This window comes from Mus pahari, chromosome X, assembly GCF_900095145.1.
Source record: "Mus pahari chromosome X, PAHARI_EIJ_v1.1, whole genome shotgun sequence".
Lineage (NCBI taxonomy): Eukaryota > Metazoa > Chordata > Mammalia > Rodentia > Muridae > Mus > Mus pahari.
This window is the reverse complement of record NC_034613.1, coordinates 13,035,916-13,056,864: the sequence shown is the minus strand read 5'-3', so window position 1 is coordinate 13,056,864 and position 20,949 is coordinate 13,035,916. Positions and strand designations below refer to the sequence as shown.

The following is a 20,949-nucleotide window of genomic DNA, read 5'->3' as shown; positions in this document are numbered from 1 at the left end:
ATTTTTTAAAAAAAGCAGTAACACCAATGACAACATTTAAACCAGAACATGACAACATTTAAATCAGAATGTAAGATAAGCATCTCACTAGGAAACAGTAAAGGATATGAGCAGTCAGTACACATAAGAAAAATATTGAGATGGCTAATTATCAGACACTCACTTGGGCCAATCCTTGCTTTGTGCATTGGAGAAAGCTTCTCCTTGAAGATTCCCTCACTCCCTCAAACACTGGGTCAAGCCCTCAGGAGCATCTAATCAAGCAGAACATGCAAAGCACATTTTTTCTCCAATGCACAAAGCAAGGATTGGCCCAAGTGAGTTCGCTGGTGTTCTGTGAGGTGGGCTTTCCAACAGAAGCCCTTTCCACATTCCTGACATTCAAAAGGCCTTTCTCCTTTATGAATTCATTGAGGCTCAATGAGGCACACTTTCACATAAAAAAGTGTTCCCACACTCATGACATTCATAAGGCTTCTCACCAGTGTGAGTTCTCCTGTGTTGACAAAGGGATTTTTTTTCATGCTAAAGATCTTCCCACAGTCATAGGGGTTCTCTCCTGAATGCATACATTGGTGTTCAATGAGCCAGGCTATCATATAGAAAGCATTCCCACATTTGTTACATTCATAGGGCTTCTCTCTGGGATGGATTCTCTGATGGAGTCCCAGAGACAAGTGTACCCTGAAGGCTTTCGCACACCCTCTACAATGATAGGGCTTTTCACCTGTGTGGCTTCTCTGATGATTACTGAGAGTCATTTTGATTCGGAAGAATTTCCCACAGTCTCCACACTCATAGAGCTTCTCACCTGTGTGAATTCTTTGATGCTGGTTTAGGGATTTCTTGGCACAGAAGTTTTTCCCACAGTCCCATTATTCACAGGATTTCTCCCCCATGTGAGTTCTTAGGTATTGGATAAGGAGTATCTTGACACAAAATATCTTATCACATTCATTGCATTTATAAGGCCTCTCACCAGTGTGGGTCCTCTGGTGGATTGTGAGGATTGCCTTCTCAGAAAAGGTTTTCTCGCATTCAGTACATTAATAGGACCTCTCTCCCGTGTGTGTTCTGTAGTGTAGAATGAGTTGTGACTTTTTGCCAAAAGATTTCCCACATTCATGACATTCAAAGAGCCTCTCTCCTGTGTGAGTTTTCTGATGAGCAATGAAGTTGGATCTTGCACTGAAGGTCTTTGGACATTCACCACATTCATAGGGCCTCTCTCCTGTGTGGGTTTGCAGGTGCTCAACAAAGTTAGATTTCCTACAGTGCATTTTTCCATATTCATGTCATTCAAAGTTTTTATCTCCGGTAGGAATCCTTTGCTGTCAAACAAAGCTTGTTTCTTCATGGAAGGTTTCCTCACATCTATTATAACCAACATTTCTTTTTAAAACAATTTTTTTCTTTTTTTTTTAAAGATTTATTTATTTATTATATGTAAGTACACTGTAGCTGTCTTCAGACACACCAGAAGAGGGCATCAGATCTCATTACAGATGGTTGTGAGTCACGATGTGGTTGCTGGGAATTGAACTCAGGACCTCTGGAAGAGCAGTCTGTGCTATTAACTGCTGAGCCATCTCTCCAGCTCCATAACCAACATTTTGATTCACAATTTGAATACTCTGATGCTGAAAAATGTTCTCCAGTTCTCAATTGAACTGTTGCCACACAGTAAAGACACAAGTCTTTTAAAAACAAAAAGTGTGTCATTCTTTCATGTAAAATCTCCTCTCAGAATTGGAAGACTGAAGTAGGAGGTTCATGAGTTTCAGGTTAACTTGGGCTGTACAGACCTGTTTCAGACCAAAAAAAAAAAAAAAAAAAAAAAAAAAAAAAAAAAAAAAAAAGAAAAACAAAGGGAAAAAGCAAAAAAGTCCACCTACATTTTGAAACCTTGCTAATTCACAGGCCTCTTCACCAGTCCAAGGATAAATTTCCCAGGTAAGGATCAGTGTTCACGGTTCTCTGTCCAGAGCATACCTTCTCTATATAGCTCAGTCTCCCATTTCACTAATATTTGTACACTAATCCTGACCCTCCCTTTTAAAAGCCTTTGCCTGGATATAGTCCCTAAAAGTGTACATCATTGTCTGTCTTTCTTAACTTGAATTGCTTTTCTTTTTACCACTCAACCCACTACATATCTGTTTTTGGATTCCTTCCCTCACTAGATTGCAAGCTCCAAGAGAATGGAGGTATTTATTTACTGCTGGATTCCAAAACCTAGAATGTGACCAACATAAATTTGACACTCCTTATATTTGTAGTGTGTAACTAAAGGAATATATGAACAGATGTCTGCATATGCATCCACTTAAATGAAGAAACAGAGGAATAAATCTTTAACATGAAGCACAGGTTATTAAGTGGGACAGATACCATTACAAACATCAAAATAAACTAGTACTAAAATGTGAGTATAATATTTGGGTAGATAATTTAGTTTTCTGAAACATGTAGACCTCCTGTCCTTATTTGAAAGGGCCCAATGCTCTAAAGACTCCTGAAAAAATATTACATGTGGATGCCCTTTGATCTAAATTCCTGGGGTCTGGCTTCCCATGTATTCAATCTATCTGGTTCTTGCTCATTCACCTGAGTAAGCATGGCCTGAGGATTCCTCTTCTAATAGACACAGTTCTTCTCCCCACTCCAACTTGAAGATCATGTCTGGTTTGGCCACGCAGAAACCTGTTAATAGGAAATGACACAGCTGGGCAGTGGCAGCGCACACCTTTAATCCCAGCACTCGGGAGGCAGAGGCAGGCAGATTTCTGAGTTCGAGGCCAGCCTGGTCTACAAAGTGAGTGCCAGGACAGCCAGGGCTACACAGAGAAACCCTGTCTCGAAAAACAAAAAAACAAAAAAACAAAACAAACAAACAAACAAACAAAAAGGAAATGACACAGACATGGGCCAAATAGTTTGAGTTTTAGGATACCTGATCAAGGAGGAAGGGGTGCATCTTTCATGAGATGTACAAGGAAAGGGCCCATTTAAACCTTACTTCTGGGGTCGTGAGAACACACGTTCTTCCTAGAACCCTAAGTTGATCAGTCAGCTGTAACCCTTAAATTTCAAATTAAAATATCACTAAACTGCAGTGGTGGCACATTTTAAGACAGTTACCACATGTTTCCAGGCGTTACCCAGACACACTCATTCTCACCCAGTGACTGTAGGTCTCCAGCATCACATCCTTGTGCATATTCCTCTGGGTAGGGTCCAATCTGTGCCACTCCTGTTGGGTGAAATCCACAGCCACACATCTTTAAATATCACAGATCCTTGTAATGACAGTCTGCAGTGATCAGAATGGGGTATATGAGGGAGAATCCATGGGAACTAAATTTCTCAATGCAACCACATTGGGAGGTGAATGGAAGGAGCCATGCCGGATACCTTGTTTCATATCTTACTTAACATCATACTTTAGTGAAAACCCTTGAAACGCTCTAGCACCATGTTAATTTACTATTTATTAAACTGACAGTAGAATCCAGTACTTAGGAGGAGATGGGAAGGTTGGGGCCATCCTTGGCTATATAGCAAGTTCCAGGTCAGCCTGGGCCAAGTGAAACATTGTCAGAAAGAAAATATGACTAGATTACAAAGTTATAACTCTGTACCTGGACATACACAGGTTTCTGGGGAAACAGAAATGAAGACCTGAAAGATATACACTGAGGTACTTTATGTATGTGAGAGATGCTGGACACAAAGACAGGCACTGGACTTGCACAAGAGGAAGCTTCAAATTCTACTTGGTGTTATCTGACTATACTTCACTGGCAGAAACAGAGTTTTAAATCCTCATAACAAAAATATTATGTCCAGGCTTGTGATGCAGTTTAGTGGTGAAGTGCCTGCCTTAGCATGTGCAAGGCTCTGGGTTCCATTCTTAGAACTTTAAAAAAAAATTTTTTAAATAAAGATTACCATCTAACTGTGTTTGGGTACCTGCAATGCAATTTCCCATTATACCCTCATCTCTCCACCTTCCCAGACTCTAGTAATCACGATTGTACATTCCAGTTAATCTTTATAACATCCACATATGAGAGACTAGGTAGAATTTCTACATTTGGCTTCTTTAATTAATAGAATATCCTTTGGTTCCACCCATTTAGCTGCAAATGATAGGATATATTTCTTTTTTGTCTCCTCAGCACTCTAGCTCAAGGAGTCTACTGCTCCCTTGCAGTGTACCCTGTACTGTCTCTTTAAACAAAACATAGAGATGTTTTGTAAAATATTCCTTTTATGGATGAATAACAATACATTTTGTATATATACAATATTTTATCTATTCAAGAAGCACTGATGATTGTTATTATATATATATATATATATATATATATATATATATATATATATGGTATGTATGTGTGTGTGTGTATATCAAATTATCACATAGTACCAAGTAAGGAGAGAGAGAGAGAGAGAGAGAGAGAGAGAGAGAGAGAGAGAGAGAGTCTCAGTGGTAGGTTGTTGCCTAGAATGCAGAAGACCTTAGGTTTGATCTCCAACAATGTAATATAAAATCTATAAATCACATATGTGTATATGTAATATATTAGGGAAGGGTATAGTTTGAAACCAGCCTGAGCTAGTTAGTTCTAGGGTGAATTGTACTATACAGAGAGACTCAAAGAACATATTGGCCATGGTTTCCCATACCTTTAATTCTAGCACTTATGAAGTAGAAGCAAAAGGGTCAGGAGTACAAGACCAAGCTGGGCTGCATGAGACCCTTCCTCAAAACAATACTGATACCCTGGGGACTATGGTGTTAGGGCACAAAACAGGAGGGTTTGAATATACAAAGTGAATTTTTTGAATCACATACACTAAAATATGAAAAGAAAATTATGCTAAGGGACTGAGATGTAGCTTACCTAAATGCACAAAGCCATGGACTCACTCCCCAATGCTGCATAAAACCAGGTGTATATCTGCAATCCTAGCACTCAGAAGGCAGAAGCAAGAAAATTCAAAGTTCAAAGGTATCCTCAGCTAAATACCAAGTTTGAGGCAAGCTTGGGTTACATGAGACCTTATCAAAAACAAAAGAAGTAAAGAAGAATAGGGGAGGGGAGGGAAGGAAAGAGGGAAGGATGGAGGGATGAAGGAAGGAAATTACACTGCAGGCCATGCTTAGAAAAGGGGCTACAGGTCGGGCGTGGTGGCACACACCTTTAATCCCAGCACTTGGGAGGCAGAGACAACAATAAAAGAACCTCTGGTGGAATCACCATGCCTGACCTTAAGCTGTACTACAGAGCAATTGTGATAAAAACTGCATGGTACTGGTACAGCAACAGACATGTAGATCAATGGAATAGAATTGAATATCCAGAAATGAATCCACACACCTATGGTCACTTGATTTTTGACAAGGGAGCTAAAACCATCCAGTGGAAAAAGGACAGCATTTTCAACAAATGGTGCTGGCACAACTGGCGGCTATCATGTAGAAGAATGAGAATTGATCCATTCTTATGTCCTTGTACAAAGCTCAAGTCTAAGTGGATCAAAGACCTCCACATAAAACCAGAGACACTGAAATTGATAGAGGAGAAAGTGGGGAAAAGCCTCGAAGATAGGGGCACAGGGAAAAAATTTCTCAACAGAACACCAATGGCTTGTGCTGTAAAATCAAGAATTGACAAATGGGACCTCATAAAATTGCAAAGCTTCTGTAAGGCAAAAGACACTGTCAACAAGACAAAAAGGCCACCAACAGATTGGGAAAGGATTTTTACCAAGCCTAAATCTGATAGAGGACTAATATCCAATATATACAAAGAGCTCAAGAAGCTGGACTCCAGAAATTCAAATAACCCCATTAAAAAATGGGGTACAGAGCTAAATAAAGAATTCTCACCTGAGGAATACCGAATGGCTGAGAAACACCTGAAAAAATGTTCAACATCCTTAGTCATCAGGGAAATGCAAATCAAAACAACCCTGAGATTCCATCTCACTCCAGTCAGAATGGCTAAGATTAAAAATTCAGGTGACAGCAGATGCTGGTGAGGTTGTGGAGAAATAGGAACACTCCTCCATTGCTGGTGGGATTGCTAGCTTGTACAACCACTCTGGAAATCAGTCTGGTGGTTCCTCAGAAAATTGGACATAGTACTACCGGAGGACCCAACAATACCTCTTCTGGGCATATACCCAGAAGATCTTCCAACTGGTAATAAGGACACATGCTCCACTATGTTCATAGCAGCCTTATTTATAATAGCCAGAAGCTGGAAAGAACCCAGATGTCCCTCAGTAGAGGAATGGGTACAGAAACTGTGGTACATTCACACAATGGAGTACTACTCAGCTATTAAAAACAATGAATTTATGAAATTCTTGGGCAAATGGATGTATCTGGAGGATATCATCCTTAGTGAGGTAACCCAATCACAAACAAAGTCACTAGACATGCACTCACTGATAAGTGGATATTAGCCCAGAAACTTGGAATATCCAAGACACATTATGGAAAACAGAAGAAAATCAAGAAGGATGAACATTTGTGGATACTTCATTCCTCCTTAGAACGAGGGCCACCTTCTAATCACCTATCTGGTACAGCTCGCTGGTCACAAATGGCAGGGCAAAACGGGGTGAGAGGGGGTTGAAGCATCCCTTCTGGAGACAAGCTGCCAGAAGAAGCTGGTCTCAGGCACTGCACTCTGTGGGTCTGTGCATGTGCAGAGTTTAGCGAAGCAAAAGGAATCCCCTTAACCATGGGCACCGAGGTGTACCCTAATCTAAAAGGGAGGCAAATGGAGCAAGTGCAGGTAGGAGTCAAGGTGGAACAACCCTCTCCTTGAAGGTACCTCTGGGATGAGGGGGTAAAGTCAGGTTAAGACAGTATTGGTCCATGATAAAATATCTTCTAATTGGGCCAGAACTGCTAGGAAAAAAAGACTTTAATCTTCCGCAATCTCCACAACCACCATAAAAGATAAAAGTCAAAAGTGATAAAATGCTAACAGCCTCTGGTATAAATAACTTGCATTTCCCAACACACTGCTGATAGAAAAAAAATGTATAAGCATATTTTGATGAAAATAAGCAGCAAACCACACTTCTTTATCCCCCCCCCCTCTCTTTCTTAAATTTCTTCTTTTGATTCCTTTGATCTCACCACCACCACCCCTGTCTTCCTTGATTTTCACTAGTTCTGGGATTATAGATACTGGCCAATCATGCTGTGAAAATCTTTTGATTAGATATTTACAGGCCTCTTTTTTGCAGATGTCTGAGGTTTGAGTTCAAACCCTATCTCAGGGTTCTTATGCTCTCTTATCAAAAACATCAGACAAAGGCACAGTTCACAGGAACAATGCTTTTTAGTCTGATGGTCCAGTTTAAGGGAGAAAGCATGTCAAAGGAAATGTCTCAAATGAGAGAAAAAGATTTTTACAGTTTTTCCCAAGTGGAAAGGACCCACTGTCTTATTGTGTGACATGTCTCATTATAATGTTAAGCCCTACCTTGATTATGATTTTTATTATTATAAGGTGAATTTACTACAATACTGGTAATTATTCTACACGTGGGTGAGTCACTCATCCAGGGGAATGTCCTTAATTTTTTTGTTGCCATTTTCTTTTCCTATATAAAACAGACTGGGCCTGATTGCACAAGCCAATAAACCTAGCTACTCGGGAAACAGATGGAAGAAAATTTTAATTTCCAGATCAGCCTAGGATACAGGGTAAATTCAAGATCAGCTTGAACAACTTATTAAGACCCAATCTCAAAAATAACAAAATGGGAGGAGGGCAGAGAGATGGCTCAGCAGTTAAGAACATTGACTGCTCTTCCAAAGGACCCAGGTTTAAATCACAGCTCCCACATGGCAGCTCACAGCCATCTATAACTGTAGTTCCATGAAATCTGATGCCTTCATCCAGCCTTTGCAGACACTGCATACATGCAAGCAAAACACCCATACACACACAAAAAAAAAAAGAAAGAAAAAACTATTTTAAGCTCTGCAATGGTGATACATGCCTCTCACTCTCATGGACAATAGCCTTCATCTACAAGATGATCCTCTAAGCTCTGTGAGTCCTAGAACCCAAAGATAAGGACAATGACTTAGCTCCACGCTTTCAGTTTTATTTAATTAATATGCTTTAAAAAAGATTTTATTTCATCAAGATAAATGCTAAGTTTCTACTAAGTGTGTCAGGCTTTAGTTAAAAAAACATGGGTCTTGTGAGAGAGGCAAGATTTATTTAAAGTTCGGTCTCTATCAAGCTTTATAAAGGTGTTATACAGCAATTAAATTTGTTTATATGATTTTAAAATTTTGTGTGTGTGTGTGTGTGTGTGTGTGTGTGTGCGTGTGTGTGTGTGTGTGTGTGTGATTGGTGTGGGAAGGTGCCTGCAGGGGCCAGAGGTGTTGAATTTCCATGGATCCGTAGTAATAGGTGGTTAGTAGTTACTGGGCATGGGCCCTGGGAAACTAAGCTCAGGTCCTATTGCTTTAGTCCACCTAAAATTTAAATGCCTGGACCTTGAGTGACCATGCTATCCTGTGTGCTGTTTACTACTGCAGTTGCAGCACCCCACATCTGAATAATGCAGTGGTCCAAGGACCATGGTATAACCAGTAACAGCCCAGTAGTGGTGGCGCACGCCTTTAATCCCAGCACTTGGGAGACAGAGGTAGGCGGGTTTCTGAGTTCGAGGCCAGCCTGGTCTACACAATGAGTTCCAGGACAGCCAGAGCTATACAGAAAAAAAACCCTGTCTCAAAAAAGAAATTTAAAAAAAAATTGGTATAACCAGTAACAAGGGTTTTCCACACAGGGCAATCATGTTGTCCTTGTACCACTTCTTCATGAATGTGGAGGAAAACTATGCATGTGATTCATCTCTGTGCATTTCCTTTAATCTAAAAATTGTGTAACAGGACCCTCCCCATGTGCTTAATTTAAAAATATAGTGACTGTTTGAAAATCTATTTATCAACTTAGTGAGCAAAAACATTACTCAACTAGAAGAAATAAAGCAGGCAACCATCAAACAAGTCCATGATGTGCTTAACTGGGAGAGAGCACAGCAGGCACTGATCCAGAAGTGCACTTTTTGACATTCAGAGGAACAACATTGCCAAGGCCTTGGAGGTCAGTAACTAGAAAGGGCTACATATAATATATAACAAAGTAGAGAATTGCCAGCACTACCATATTTTTGTGTAGGATGCGATGAATTAAAAGGAACAGGGTCATTACACAGAGAAACCCTGTCAATCAATCAATCAATCAATCAATCAATCAATCAATCAATCAATAAGAGCACAACTGGCTAGAGGAGCGTGTGGTACAGAGCATCTGGCACTGCAAGTAAGGGAGGCAACTGCTAACTGCATTGCAGATCTAAAGCTGCTCCCCAAAATGTCTAGAGCACAGCCAGTTATGTAAATGCATCTCTCTCAACTGAGACAGTCAGCTAGCTAAGTAATTGAGAAAGAGTCCATGTGACAAAAATTCCCCATGTTGTTATCTATAGTACAGTATAGTTTCTCTAAGAAATGATGTCTAGGGCTAGTGAGATGGCTCAGTGGGTAAGAGCACCCGACTGCTCTTCCAAAGGTCCAGAGTTCAAATCCCAGCAACCACATGGTGGCTCATAACCATCCATAACAAGATCTGACGCCCTCTTCTGGAGTGTCTGAAGACAGCTGCAGTGTACTTACATATAATAAATAAATCTTTTAAAAAAAGGAATGATGTCTAGATTAATTTCATGAGTTAAATCTATTGCCAGTCAGACATTTTTGAGCCCTACTCTGAATCTGGACTTTCTTTGGCGATCACTTTTTTTTTTAAAGATTTATTTCATTGGGCTGGAGAGATGGCTCAGCGGTTAAAAGCACCAACTGCAATTCCGGAGATCCCGAGTTTGATTCCCAGCAAACACATGGTGGTTCACAACCATTTGTAATGGGGTCTGGTGCCTTCTTCTGGTGTGTCTGAAAAGAGCAATGGTGGAATACTCATATGCCTAAAATAAATAAATAAATCTTTAAAAATAAAAATATTGATTTTACGTATATGAGTACACCGTACCTGTTTCCAGACACTCCAGAAATGGGCATCAGATCCCTTTACAGGTGGTTGTGAGCCACCATGTGGTTTCTGGGAATTGAACTCAGGACCTTTGGAAGAGCAGTCAGTCCTCCTAATCACTGAGCCATCTCTCCAGCCCTGGTGATAACTTTTAAATAAACAATTTGCAGCTGCATGTTTCCAGGCTAAAATTGCCAAGTTATGGTTTAAATATGTAATTAAGTATGCTGTCTGACAGCAAAGTGACAACTGAAAAACATATTAGTGATTATTATTATTATTATTATTATTATTATTATTATTATATATCAGTACACTGTAGCTGTCTTCAGACATTCCAGAAGAGGGAGTCAGATCTCATTACAGATGGTTGTGAGCCACCATGTGGTTGCTGGAAATTGAAGTTAGGACTTTTGGAAGAGCAGTCAGTGCTCTTAACCCCTGAGCCATCTCTCCAGCCCCCTAGTGATTATTATCTTAAGACTTAAAAATATTTTTATTGCATACAGACTAAGCTTCTCTAGATGTTGAATACTGACTGTTGTTTGTTGGTATTGGATCTTAGATCTCCTGTAATCCTCACCATGCAAAGGGAATTTAACACAAAGGTATCTTTTCTTCTTTGTCCACCTTTTTTGTTGTTGTTTGGTTTTGTTTTTTTGTTTTGTTTTTGTTTTTTTTCGAGACAGGGTTTCTCTGTATAGCCCTGGCTGTCCTGGAACTCACTCTGTAGACCAGGCTGGCCTCGAACTCAGGAATCTGCCTGCCTCTGCCTCCCGAGTGCTGGGATTAAAGGCGTGTGCCACCACGCCCGACTTCTTTGTCCATCTTTTAAAAATATGTTTGTTGCTGAGTACCAGCCTCAGCTTGGTAGAAGGTCCTGGGGAAGGAGTGTTAGGAAGCGGTGGAAGTGTTGGGGTCCAGGAATTGCCTCACACACCACACAAACACTAATCTCAGACAGGAATAGTTTATTGAGCATACACCCCAGGACTGGTTGACCAGGGCCATGGTCCAGAGTTGGGAACTGGGTTTTTAAGCCCCAAATCCACAAACATCTTTGCCAAGTTATCCACCAATTAGGATTTATGGATAGGGGATTTCCATAAGAACATGTCTTTGTTGAACACTTATCCTGCTCCCATTGACTCAACTGTGGCAGGGAATTTGACTTGTCTTATATTTCTGTTTAAACTTGTTTACCAAGATGGGACTTATCTAACATACGTATCTTTTTTGTTGTTGTGGGGTTTTTGTTTTGTTTTTTTGTTTGTTTGTTTGTTTTTTGTTTTTTGAGACAGGGTTTCTCTGTATAGCNCTGGCTGTCCTGGAACTCACTTTGTAGACCAGGCTGGCCTCGAACTCAGAAATCCGCCTGCCTCTGCCTCCCCAGTGCTGGGATCAAAGGTGTGTGCCACCACCGCCCAACCGAACATATATATCTTAAGTTGCTAAACAGGATGGCAGTTACCCACATACCCTCTTTCTGCCAAGTAGGATGTTAGTTGCCAGGGAAACCTTGTCAACTTAGACTTTATTAGACGATTACACAAAATGGAAGTCTTATTCCAAATAGTTTCTTATATTGGTAAAGGTGTCTCTCTTATGCTGGGGTCCATCCCAGAGGCATAAAAGCATATACATAGGTGCAGGAAGTGCCACTGGGTGGTTGATTTGGATCCAAACTTATTGTGGGTAACTATACAAAACAGTTCTACTGACTTCTATTGTGATTGGTTTCCAAGGGCACAGCATATAACAGAATATGTAATCAATCTTGGCATTAAAATGTTTCCTGCTGGGCATGGTGGCATATGCCTTTGATCCCAGTACTTGGGAGGCAGAGGCAGGCGGATTTCTGAATTCGAGGCCAGACTGGTCTATAGAGTGAGTTCCAGGACAGCCAGGGCTATACAGAGAAACCCTGTCTCGAAAAACCAAAAAAAAAAAAAAAAAAAAAAAAGTTTCCCAGTAGCAGCAGAAACATGAGAACATTTCCTTAGATATCAGTTACCTAGGCCTTAACATTCCATTTAAGCTTTAATATTTTACCTAGGTCCTAACAGAAGAACTCAGAATCAATAATAGATGCAATCTGACAGCTCCATGATCTGCTCGAGATATTTCTTTCTTGTTGGCATTTTCTGGTATCAAGATAGCTCTCTTAAAGACTAAAGCCCAGTCTATTCTTTGCTTAAGCTACTTCCTTAGAAATTGCATATCAGTGTAATCATTTATCCCAGGTTCTCTTTTGATCATTCCACAAATCAGCATTTTATGACTTTAGCCCCTTTACGCCTAGAAACTGAAATATATAGAGCACATTTGAGGCAAATGAACCAGACTGCAAGTACACTTTTAAAATAGCAAGTCTCATGCAGTTCACTGGGCACAGCATTTGTGGTTGCCAAGTCTAGACATAGAGGATATATATATATATATATATATATACACACACACACACACGCACATATATACACACACATATCGCAATTTAACAAGCTCTTGTTTGTGCTGATATAAGCAGCATTGAAGCTCATTCTTTTTAATTCTTAGCTACCTCAATCTAGTATTTTAATGTTTGGATTTTTTCTTTTTTATCTCAGCAACTCCAAGGCCTATTATTAGAAAGTATTAATCAATCCCAGAAAGTAGGACTATCATTAAGCAATCCTCTTTTTTTCTTGATACTAGACTGTTGTCCATCCCCAACTTCTATTTGGACTCCACATATAACTACCTCCTTATGGAGTAGAATATCTGGATCAATTTTAGTTGTTGATGGCTTCCATGGAGGAGACCAACATTTTACCACTAATATTACATAACCATCTATCTGAGCCTTGTTTTATAACTATTCCTTTCTTTTTTGTGATCCAGGTTTTTCCTCTATTGACCAAAATACTGTCTCCTTTAATATCTTTCTGACTAAGCTGACTCATTAATGCAGCTACCTCTGTTCTTCCAGGTCTATGAAGACCCTCATACAATTCATATTGTATCCTTATATTTTGCATAGTTGAGAAATCCTGTAAAGAACAATTCTTACACCGATTTACGTATTCTTGAACTCACGTTTTCAGAGTTCTTTCCCATGGCCTTAGGGGCTGTTCTGAAGGTGACAGCCACCATATTGTTGAGAATCACGAGACATATTCTCCTTTGCAGGACTCATGTTGCTTCTAATTATCATGGAGTCATTAACCCTGTCAGAGAGAACATTCCCTGAAGGAAGAACATGAAGTAAAATATATACATTATTATGCAAACAAGCATTATGCCTACAGCAGCCATCAGCACTCAGGAGACCCACATCTTGCTGGCTCTGCTCCAGGAGTGGAACCCATGTCACACCATCCCTTCCACAGCCATGGCAAAGCTGGTATGAATTCTTGGAGAATTTAATGCAATTTATTTCCCCATTCCTCTTAGAGCCATCCCTACCTCTCCACCTCTCTCAATTTTATGTCCTTTTAAAACTGATTTTGTGAATTTAAGACATGAGTACTATGTACATTAATTTAACTCTTCCATCTCCCTGCTCCAACTCCTTCTGTGTCCCCCACTCCCTCTCAAATTATTGGCCTTTTTTATTTAATTAATTCAATAATTATTTAATGTATATGGATATATGAAACTCCGAGTCCATTTAGGGTTGCTTGTATGTTATGTGTTTAGGCTGATCATTTGGGATTAGATAACCTATCAGGGGACACATCCCTGGCTGAAATTGATCACCCTTCTCTCAGTAGAATCTTGTGAGAGATTCCCCATCCATGTTGGCATGTTAACTAGTACTGTCACTATGCAAGCCTTGTTTTAGCAACCATGTTGTTGAAATTTCATCAGTACAGGTTTCCTGTCATATATATTGGTCATTGTCTCACAGCAAGTGTCCTGGTCCTTAAACTGTTACAATATTTTTGCCTCCTCTTTTATAATATTCCCTTACTTATGTTGTAGATTGAGATTGGTCACCATGTGGCCTGTTGTCTGCATTTTGACCAGTTGTGGCTTTCTATAATGGTCTCTATCTGCTGCAAAAAGACGTTTCTTTGGTGATGGGTGAGAGCTACACTCATGTGTGTAGGATAAGTATTTAGAATGCAGTTAGAGGGCTGGAGAGATTTAGTGGTTAAGAGCACTGACTGCTTTTCTAGAGGTCCTGAGTTCAATTTCCAGCAACCACATGGTGACTCACAACCATCTGTAATGGCATCTGATGCCCTCTTCTGGTGTGTCTGAGGAGAGCAACAGTGTACTCATATACATAAAAGTAAATAAATAAATAAATAAATAAATAAATAAATAAATAAGTCTAGAACACAGCTAGATAGTATACTGATTTAGGAACAAGGCAGTAGTAGGTTGTCTTCAAAGGTGCATAGTCCAGGTGTAAGGTCCCTCCTCTTTCTCCTCCTCCTCCTCCTTCTTCTCCTTCTCTTTTTGTTTTTTTTTTTTTTCCAGACAGGGTTTCTCTGTTTAACAGTTCCTGTCCTGGACCTTGCTGTGTAGACCATGCAGGCCTCAAACTCACAGAGATCCACCAATCTCTGTCTCTCAAGTGCTGGCATTAAAGACATGTGCCACCACTGCCCAGCACAGCATGGACTTCTCATAGGTTTGGGGTATCCACAGGAGTGTGGTCAACTTACAAGAGGCCACATCCTTAAAGAAAACTCACTCTCAGCATCCTTCAAATATCAATAGCTCCTTAGCTAGGAGAGAGGACTTGTGACCCACTCCTCCCTCTATACTACAATGTTGATTGGCTTGAGCTTGTGCAGATCTTATGCAGGCAACATCTGCTATGAGTTCAAGAGTACAACAGTTCTGTTGTGTGCGGAGGATACTACTTCCCTCTGGTCTCCCAGATGTCTTCTATAAGATTTGTGGTAGCTCAAAATGACCACGCTTGTAAAAAGCTAAGTAAATGTGCTCTTTTCCCAGAATTTGCCTCACTGCAAGGTGTGCCAAGAGATAGTCCCCTGATTGTATAGAAAAACCCACACAATGTCTCTGGTCCTTAAGTCTGCCCCTTAATGTCGCTATGTATAAAAGGTGTGTGTTTTAGCTACTCGGGGTTGCTTCTATCCCGATTTCAGAACAACCCCAGCATGCTGGATTAATAAACCTCTTGCTTTTTGCATCAATCTCCGTCTCTGCATCTCTGTGAGTGGGACATCCCAGACATAAGGTTTTTCGGGTCTTAACATTTGGTGCATTGACCAGGAAGGCTGGAGACCCGAGGACCACTCGAGCTGTACCATGGTTGTGTTTTCTGTGTTTGTCTTGTCTGTGCCTCTCTACTTTCTCTGACTCTTCTCAGCTTGGTTTTGGTTCTGAAGACTCGGTGAAGGAGTTGTCTGTCAGGAGTTGCCAGAAGCGGCGGGTAGACGTGCCATAGAGGGAAGTCAGATCTGAGAGGGTTCAACTTCATCTGAGGTTAGTGGCAAAGAGACCACTACCAAGGTATTCAGTGTATCTTCTGTGGTGCTCGTGGCAGGGGCACATTGGTATTTTATTTTCTGTTTCTCTTTTTTGTGTGTGGACTAGGACTGACCGTTATTTTTGGACAGAACGGGACATGGACCTTCCACCCCTCGGAGCTTTACTTTAGAACATTGGAAGGAGGGTAAGACTAGAGCTCACAATCTTTCAGTAGATATGAAGGAAAATAAATGGATTACGTTTTGCTCCTCAGAGTGGCCCACCTTCCAGATGGGATGGCCTTCTGAGGGTTCTTATCTCACTGCCTCTTATTTTGGCCGTCAAAAGGCGCATTTTTGGCACTGGCTCAAAGAGCCATACCGACCAGGTCCCATATACCCACTCACTAAGAACAAACAGCCTTTTGTCTGGGGAGAAAAAGAGCAACGGGCTTTTGATGCCATTAAGATAGCCTTAATGTCAACCCCTGCCCTGGGTCTCCCAGATGTGACCAAGTCCTTCCATTTGTTTGTGGCAGAAAATAAGGGCATAGCAAAAGGGGTCCTGACCCAGAAGCTGGGACCATGGAAAAGGCCAGTAGCACATCTGTCCAAAAAGCTAGACCCAGTGGTGGTGGGGTGGCCCGCCTGCCTGAGGATTGTGGCTGCTGTTGTTGTACTGGTTAAAGAAGCAGACAAATTAACTGTGGGACAGGCCTTGGTAGTATCTGCTCCACAAGCTTTGGAGATCATGGTCCGCCAGCCGCCTGATCAGTGGCTCACCAATGTTCTTACGACATACTATCAGACTCTGTTGCTCAACTCTGACAGAATTACGTTTGCACCCTCTACGGGCCTGAACCCAGCCACTCTGCTCCCAGATCGCGACCTTGAGCCTCCTATTCATGACTGTCAGCAAGTGCTTGTGGAAGTACACGGCTGGCGTAGAGATCTGTCTGATCAGCCCTTGGCAGACGCAGAGGCCACTTGGTTCACTGATGGGAGTAACTTCCTGGAAGGAGGGAAGCAGAGAATGGGGGCTGCCATAGTAGATGGACAACAAGTCATGTGGGCCCAAGCTCTGCCTGAAGGGACCTCTGCCCAAAAGGCTGAGTTCATTGCTCTCACCAAGGCCCTCGAGATGGGGGAAGACAAGAAGATCAACATCTACACAGACAGCCGATATGACTTCGCCACAGCACATGTTCATGGTGCGATCTACCAACATCGAGGGCTGCTAACCTCCGGAGGAAGAGATTAAACACAAAACTGAGATTCTGGCCCTGTTAAAAGCCCTGCAGAAGCCAGCAAAAGTATCATACATTGTCCGGGCCACCAGAAGAGAGGCTCCCCTGTAGCCAGAGGAAATGATCTGGCAGACCGGGAGGCCAGAGCAGTGGCCTCAAGAGTCACCCCAGTGATGGTGGTCCAAGACCTGGGACTACCGTGACCCAAGCTCCGGTACTCTGCTGAAGATGTGGCAATCATCTCAAAAGATCCCAATAACCGCTTTGACTCCCTTTGATATCCTGTATGGGACCCCAGCTCCCCTAACTCTTCTGGGGGATGTTATTGAGCCAACTTGCCATAGTAATAATGATTTATATGCTAGGTTAAAAGGTCTACAAGTTGTGCAAAAAGAAGTGTGGTCCCAGTTGGCAGCTGCCTATGAACCCGGAACGACTGAGGCATCACATCGGTTCCAGGTTGGAGACTTAGTCTACGTGAGGCGACATCGTGCCCAGATGCTTGAGCCCCGGTGGAAAGGACCCTACTTAGTACTGCTGACCACTCCAATGGCTGTTAAAGTGGACAGAATCGCTGCCTGGATACATACCTCACATGTGAAGCCTGCCCCCTCAACAGAAACCAGAGTTCCAGAAGATCACCTTACCTGGAAGGCCTAGACTACAGAGAACCCTCTGAAACTGAAAATCACCAGGAAGCCTAAAGATGCGAGTGCCCCCCACCCCGTAATGTGTCTTAACATCCTCCCCTTATGTCCCTGGTCCCCACCAGCCACGTAACCTAACGTGGCAAGTAATAAATGGGGCAGGAGACACTATTTGGAGCTTATCCAAGGTCACCACTCCATCTACCTGGTGGCCTGACCTTTCCCTGACATCTGTAAATTGTCTATAGGAGCCCCTCCTGGCTGGGATCTAGGGGGGCATTCTGATACTCAGAAGGCACCTTCAACATCTCCTTCATATGTAGACAAGCATCAGAAATACCCATGGGGAGGTTGCTCTATCCGATCTGATAGAAGCAAGCTCCGAATGCTTCTATCCCTAACCCCTTCTATCCCTAACCCCTTCTATGTCTGTCCCGGGTTCCACCAGAGGTGGTCCCTCAATCCAAAGTGCGGAGGTAGGGCCCACTTCTTCTGTAAGAGCTGGGGTTGTGAGACTTCAGGTGAGGCCTACTGGAACCCCACCTCAAGCTGGGATTATATTTAAGTAAAAGCCAATTATACCCTAGAGCCCTACGTGCCTGGAGGAAAAGATGTAGCTGAGTGTGCTGACTGATGCCATCCGTTCCGTATTATCTTCATTGAACCAGGGAAGCGAGCTCTAGAATGGACAAAAGGATACACTAAGGGTCTTAGGCGTTACAAAGAAAGATATGATGAGGGATTGTTGTTCACTATCAAATTAATAATAGAGACCCCCTACACTCCTTTGGGCCCCAACAAAGTCTTGGCCCCAGTTAAAATGAACCCCAGACCATCACCATCGCCCCATTCGCATGGTACTGAGACCCTTTTGAAGAGAGTCACCAAAACTGCACCCTTCAACCTGCCTGAGCAATCTCACTTGACCCATCTAGTTCAAGAGGCTTTCAGAGTTATTAATAGCACTAACACTGAAGCCACTAAATCATGATGGCCCTGTTATGATGTGGCACACCCTTACTATGAAGGCATCGCATTTATAAAGGCAACCAACCACTCTGATGACACCACAACATGCCGATGGAGACAACAGAGTGCTAGGCTCACTTATCCACTATCACTGGGCAAGGACTATGTGTAGGAACAGTTCCCCCCGCCCCTCCACATAATCACCTACGTAATCAAACCATGTCTAATATTCGATCCACTGGCTACCTCTTACCTGCGCCAGATGGATGGTGGGCATGCACCACAGGGGTCACCCCCTGTGTTAACCCCCAGGTGCTCAATTATACCCAAGATTTTCGTGTGTTGGTACAGCTGGTACCTCGATTATTATACCACCCTTATGATGAGCTGTTATCCCATCGGGATGGCGGCCCCACTAGAACCAAGAGAGACTTGGGAATAACCCTTTCAGTTTTATTAGGAGTGGGGCAGGGAGCAGCGGGAGTTGCTACGGGGTCTTCTGCACTGGCTTTGCAGAGCCAGAGTTACCAGAGTCTGAGGGCCGCCATAGATGCTGATATTGTAGAGATGGAAAACTCCATTTCTAAGCTCCAAGAATCCCTGACTTCACTGAGGTGGTCCTCCAGAATAGGAGAGGCGTAGACCCCTGTTTCTCCATCAGGGAGGCCTGTGTGCAGCCCTAAAAGAAGAATGCTGCTTCTACATAGGCCATTCTGGAGTGGTAAAAGATTCGATGGCTAAAGTAAAGAGTGACTGGCTAAAAGAAAAAAAAAAGAAAGAGAACAGAGCCAAGGATGGTTTGAATCCTGGTTTAATTCTTCCCTGTGGCAGACTACCTTGATCTCTACCCTTCTGGGACCATTGCTAAACCTAGTGTTGCTTTTGACTTTTGGTACAACAGTATCAAGAGCTAGGACAAAATGACTTATAATTTCATGATTGAAATATTCACATGCAAAAGGGGAGGGATAAGATTTGTGATAGCTCAAAATAACCACAGTTGTAAAAAGTTAAGTAAATGTGTTCTTTTCCCAGAATTTGCCTCACTGCAAGGTGCCAAGAGATCGTCCTCTGATTGTATAAAAAAAAAAAAGCCCACACAATGTCTCCAGTCCTTAAGTTTATCCACCAAGAGATAGTTCTCTGATTGTATAGAAAAGCCCATGCAATGTCTCCGGTCCCTAAGTCTGCTCCTTAATGTCGCTAAAGGTTAACCAATGATAAACTGCTCCCTCAAAATGTATCAAAGGTGTGTGTTTTAGCTACTCCGGGTCACTTCTATCTCGATTTCATAACGACCCCAGCTGGATTAATAAACCTCTTGCTTTTTGCATCAATCTACATCTCTGCATCTCTGTGAGTGGGACATCCCTGACGTAAGGCTTTTCGGGTCTTATACTTCCTCTTACTCTCTTTCTTTCCATCTTTTGTGATGGTTCCTGAGCCTTTGTGGGAGAGGGGACAGAAACACACAAAGATATATATATATATTTATATAAAGATTTATATATATATATATAATCTTTATCTCTTTATATAGCCTTTGTGGTGGACTGAATACAAATGCCTCTCACACATGAATAGATCCATGTGTTTGACTGCTTGGCCCATAGGTGTACCCTTCCCCCAGCCTTGAGCAGGCTAAATTAGACCTTGTTTTGCCACACTTAGCAAACCTAGTTACCTAACCCACCTAGGGTGGAGTCTTCCGACCTAGTTGAAGTCTATTGTCCTGCCACAACTGCAGCTTCCTGCAAGAAGCCACTACCTGCTGAATAGCAGAGCTTGTTTTCCCCTCTATAAATTCAGACTTAAAAATTAAACATTGGGCCTTAATCAGAAACTTTTTCTTGGTCTCATTCCTCTCTTGTCCATCCTTCCCATCCATCCCCAGTTCTTCTTCCAGGTAAACCCACTTCTTTGTGACCGCTGGCAGCTACACATAAGGAATGGCACTACTGGAGGTAGTGTGTCACCGATTGGTGAGCTTTGAGGTTTTATATGCTCAATCTATGCCTAGTGAGGCACACAGTCTCCTTCTGTAAGATGTAGAACTCTCAGATCCTTCTCCAGCACAATGTCTGCCTGCACACTGCCATGACAATAATGGACTAAACTTCTGAAACTGTAAGTGAGCCCCAATTAAGTGTTGACCTTTATAAGTGTTACCTTGGTCATGTTGTCTCTTCAGAGCAGTAAAATCCTAACTAAGATAGCCTTGATAAGAACTTTACATTTAACATTTATATAGCAAGAATGTTCCTGGGCCAACAAAATGACTCAGAGGGTCAAAGGGCTTGTCAGGCAAGCTGACAACCTCAATTTCATCTCTGAATCCCAGAGTGGAAGGAAAGAATGGACTCCCAAGAATTGTCTTCTGACTTCAACATATGAGTATGGCATGTGCACATGAACACACATTGCTGCTGCTGCTGCTGCTGCTGCTGCTGCTGCTGCTGCTGATAAATACCTTTGTGTTTTTAAACTTATTTAATTTTTTTTCACAAAATCTATTTGATCATATCCTTTTCCCTCCTCCAATTCCTCCCAGATT

At 42.0% G+C, this 20,949-nt stretch overlaps 1 protein-coding gene across 1 annotated transcript; it reads right to left on the bottom strand.

The window, feature by feature from the left end:
• Positions 1 to 254: 254 nt before the first annotated feature.
• Positions 255 to 13,235, bottom strand: Znf157 (zinc finger protein 157). Its single transcript, XM_021188176.1, is given in 8 exon segments — positions 255 to 443; positions 445 to 519; positions 522 to 1,465; positions 1,672 to 1,692; positions 2,602 to 2,703; positions 3,172 to 3,277; positions 3,280 to 3,313; positions 13,153 to 13,235. Coding segments are annotated over 8 exon segments (1,554 nt in total).
• Positions 13,236 to 20,949: the final 7,714 nt, after the last annotated feature.